The 4,214-nt window shown below is 40.4% G+C and overlaps 1 protein-coding gene across 1 annotated transcript in view; it reads left to right on the top strand.

Moving 5' to 3' along the window:
- Window positions 1-3,504, top strand: part of LCMT1 (leucine carboxyl methyltransferase 1) — a 75,835-nt gene extending 72,331 nt beyond the window's left edge. The window contains exons 10-11 of the mRNA XM_007954170.2: window positions 1,451-1,548; window positions 3,482-3,504. Coding sequence (XP_007952361.1) covers window positions 1,451-1,548; window positions 3,482-3,504 — 121 coding nt within the window. The remainder of the gene's footprint in view (window positions 1-1,450; window positions 1,549-3,481) is intronic.
- The last annotated feature ends 710 nt before the right edge of the window (window positions 3,505-4,214 follow it).

Below are 4,214 nucleotides of genomic sequence, written 5' to 3'. Positions count from 1 at the left end.
AATTCCATGATATGTCTTGGAGCTTGTTCCATGTCAATACAGATAAACCTACCCCGTTGTTATTGAATGGCTACATAGTACCCTATTAAACGAATGTGCTTCATTCAACCCTTTTATGGTGCTACAGAGAGCATACATCTTGGTACATAAAAAACCCATTGCTATCGTATCAGACTCATGGTGACCCCTCCTTGGGTTTCTGAGGCAGTATCACTATGGAAGTAGATTGCCCAACCTCCCTTTTGAGGAGTGGCTGGTGGGTTTGAACCGCCAGCCTTCTGGTTAGCAGTCAAATGCCTTAGGCACTACGCTACCAGAGCTCCTTCTTGGTACATATACAGGGTAAATTATTAAAAGCAGAATTGTTGAGTCAAAGGATGTACATTTTAAATATTGATAGGTGTTCTGGTTACCTAATGCCACTCTGACAAGAATATACCACAAATGTGGATGGCCTTAACAAACAGGAGTTTATTCGCTTACAGTTTGGAGGCTTTAAGTCCAAGTTCAAAGTGCCAGGCTCTAGGGGCTGGGTGAAAGCCCCTCAACCTTGGGATCCAGCTCTGCCTCTGCTCCCAGCCCACTGGAGCTAGAGGCTTTTCTTCACTCAGACAGCTGCTGGCTGCTGAGGCTGAGAAACCCCAAGGTTGACAAGTAAAAAGGCACAGTCCCGATGTTACCAAACCCCATGGCAGGCCATTAATTCAAGTTCATTAATTCAGGGTCGGCAGAGCATGGCAGGTGCTGAACAACGACACAACTACATGCAGGGTCCAGGCATGCCATATGCTAGAGACCATTCCCAAGGCTTCTCCTTATATACAGGAAGCAGACCACATCCCAAAGGCAGCTACTCAGCTGCTTGTGGTAGATACTACCATGGAGTTGACTGCCAGTCTCATCATGGGAAATAACTATCACCAGCTGCCCAGCCACTCAACCAGGCCCAGCCAAGCTGACACACAAACATAACCACCACAATTGGATTATCAGATTTCCTACAAAGAAATTGTACTGTTTTGTAAGACAGGAGAGCACCTTTTTCCATGTCCTTTCAAAGTTTATATCACCCTTTATAATCTTTGTCAGTTTGACAATTGAAAGTGTCTTGTATTTTAATTTATATTCCTTTTATTGTAAATGAGGTTGAAAGTCTCTTTTTCTTTGCTGGTAAACTGGTCTTTTGCCTATCTTTTTTTTTTTTTTTTTTAACATTGTCATTTGTCCTGTAATTTTTTTTTCTAGTTTGTCCTTTGTCTTTTGACTTTTTTTAATGATATTTTTTCTTCTTTTCTACTAAAACAGAAACATACCGTGAACACTATTTTGTAGCCTGCTCCTTTTCACTTACTGTGTCATGAACATCTTGTCCATGGTGCTGGGTCAGCATTCTCCTTTGTAATTGCATAATGTACAGCTGAGCATTGTTCTAATTTCATTCTCTCCGTAGGATAGAGTCACTTGAATTCCTGGATGAAATGGAGCTTCTTGAGCAGCTCATGCAGCATTACTGCCTTTGCTGGGCAACGAAAGGAGGAAATGAACTAGGTGTGTGATTGTGTTTTTGCTGATTTAACCTAGAAAAATGGAGAACTTTCCTTCTCCACAGAATGTCAGACTGGAACTTTAGACCCAGAAAGAAGGAGAGACTGTATGCGTGTACACATGGACGCAGCCAGAGAATTAATTGTTACAGCTTCTGTTTTTATAGTACAGAGACTGTATGCGTGTATACATGGACACAGCCAGAGAATTAATTCTTACAGCTTCTGTTTTTATAGCACAGAGACTGTATGCGTGTATACATGGATGCAACCAGAGAATTAATTGTTACAGCTTCTGTTTTTATAGTACAGAGACTGTATGCATGTACACATGGACACGGCCAGAGAATTAATTGGTACAGTTTCTGTTTTTATAGTACAGAGACTGTGTGCGTGTATACATGGACGCAGCCAGAGAATTCATTGTTCCAGCTTCTGTTTTTATGGAACAGAACCAGAAGGACAAGTTAGATAACACATGTGGACCACCCCCACCCTCCCAAAAAAAGTGTGGACTTCTACCGTGACATTTCTTTATTTGGAAGATAATAGACCTTGAGAGTTCAAAGTTAGCTTAAATGTAGCCGATATTTGACTTTTTAATCAACAAACCAAGTAAATTAAGTGTTAAACACAGACATCATTACATCTCTTTAACAAACCCATGCAGCTCTGTGTCACATTTTGCCCTCTTACCTCTTAGGGTCAGTGTGTAGTTCACTAGCCACGGTAGAGTGATGCATGGGGCAGGAGCTCGGATCCACATTTCAGTGTTTGTTATTACATTGGTCTTGAACCAGTTCCTCCTATACAACTGGACAGTGTGTTGATCTTGACTGTGCCAGTGCTTATCCCTTGGTCGGATGTCTCCCCAGACAAGAGCACTTAATGTAGTAGCCGTCCTTCAAGCTTCCTACAGATGTAATCAAATGACATTCGACCTTGTGGAGGTAATTGATATAAAACAAAGAACTTGACAGAAATAAGTATCGTTTTTCTCCTATGTGAAAATTCCAGGTTGACGTGAGCCCCCGTGGGCTTATCATTGAACTAGTTTACAAATTTACACAGCTGTTAGATCAGCACACAGAGTCCTTTTTAATTTGTTTTCAACTTAAAATTATTTATTAGTATGTTTTTATATAGATATTCTCCAAGTTATAAAAACAACGTAATACTTAGTAGAAAATTTGGAAAATTTTAGAAAGTAATCGAGAAGACAAGGAAAACCACCTATATCACTCAGTGGTAGCGTCTAGTAACTTTTTTCTTCTGCTCTTATTCTATTGTTTTGTTTTTATCAAGAGTTAAAATTGTATATTTTATAACTTTGACTTCTGATTTTTTTAACCTAATATTATAACAAAAATATTTCTCCTTGCCATTAAAACTCTCAGTGAATGTAATTTGAATGGTTTAACTAAATTCTTTCATGTGGCTATGTCCAAATTCACTTAAACTTTCTGTACTTTTGGAAATGTGGGTGGTTTTAATTCTTTTATGTTAGTTCTAGTTTTTATTGAATAACACTATTGGACATTTTTATGTACGGAGCGTTCATTGCACCCACTGTCCTGGCTGCTTTGTGACGGCAGTGCTTGTGTGTGCAAGGCAAAGAACTCTTCTGTATTTGCTCACAGTTCAGCATGAAGGGTGGACTTTCTGCATTAACTTCAGAGAGTCCGTAAGCTCTTATAATGCTTTCTTAATGCCTTTAAGACCAGCCATAAACACAGTCTTAATTCAAACTCATGTTTCCTTGTGAAATCTCACCTTACATAAAGGAGACTAGAACTGCAGTAGTCAGACTTCTGGCTGGTGCCCCAGGGCCAGTCACTTTGGGCCTGCAGCAGGTTCATATCTCTCACCTCTGTCTGTTTGCTCTGCTCTATGCCATGAGAGTCTCTTTCACAGCATTATGGGTTTTCTCCCTCCAGGTTTAAAGGAGATCACTTACTAATCTGTTAAGGACTCATGCTGAGCCAGGAGCTGAAGCCACTAGCCGTCCCAGAGGAGACATGCAGAGAGTCCTCAGTGATGGCAGGCCTCGCTTCCCCGTCTCATCCCACACTCTGAGGGACTTCAGTTACTAGGGTTGCTGTGCTGTTTCCTGTTGACTTATGGTTGTTTAAATAAATCTCAGTTGCCAATTACCTGTGTGTTGGACCTCTCCTGATTGTCTGCTGCTCATTCTGCACTTGAGAATGGGTAGGCCAGGGTTCACCTCTGTGTCACCTGAGGGATGTCTTCCATCTTGTGCCCTTATTTGTAGCATCTGTCCTTGCTTCATGGACATAGTGGAAATAACTAAAGTTGAGAAGCACGGAACTTGGAAATGGTTGACCCAGCATCTAAACAGTTTCTTACGTAACTATAAAAGGGTACTGGGGCAGAGGGTATTGCAAGGGATTATTCTCCACCACACCTCCTACTACAGGAACGGGCAGTCCAAAATGTGTTTGTGTTTGTTTTTAATTAGCATTTGAAATGCATTTTCGTAATGAGTTTTTGCTGCTTCTGAGTCTTGTTTTTCCACCCACTCATTTATTTATTTATTACATTTTATTATTTATTTATTTATTGTGATTTGGGTGAAGATTTACAGAGCAAATTCACTTTCCATACAGCAGTTCACATATACTTTGTCTCATGTCATTGACCACAGTTTAC

This window comes from Orycteropus afer, unplaced genomic scaffold, assembly GCF_000298275.1.
Source record: "Orycteropus afer afer isolate SDZICR_OR568_19922 unplaced genomic scaffold, OryAfe1.0 scaffold00438, whole genome shotgun sequence".
In the NCBI taxonomy this organism is placed as follows: domain Eukaryota; kingdom Metazoa; phylum Chordata; class Mammalia; order Tubulidentata; family Orycteropodidae; genus Orycteropus; species Orycteropus afer.
The sequence above is the reverse complement of the archived record's forward strand: the minus strand, read 5'-3'. Positions and strand labels throughout refer to the sequence as shown.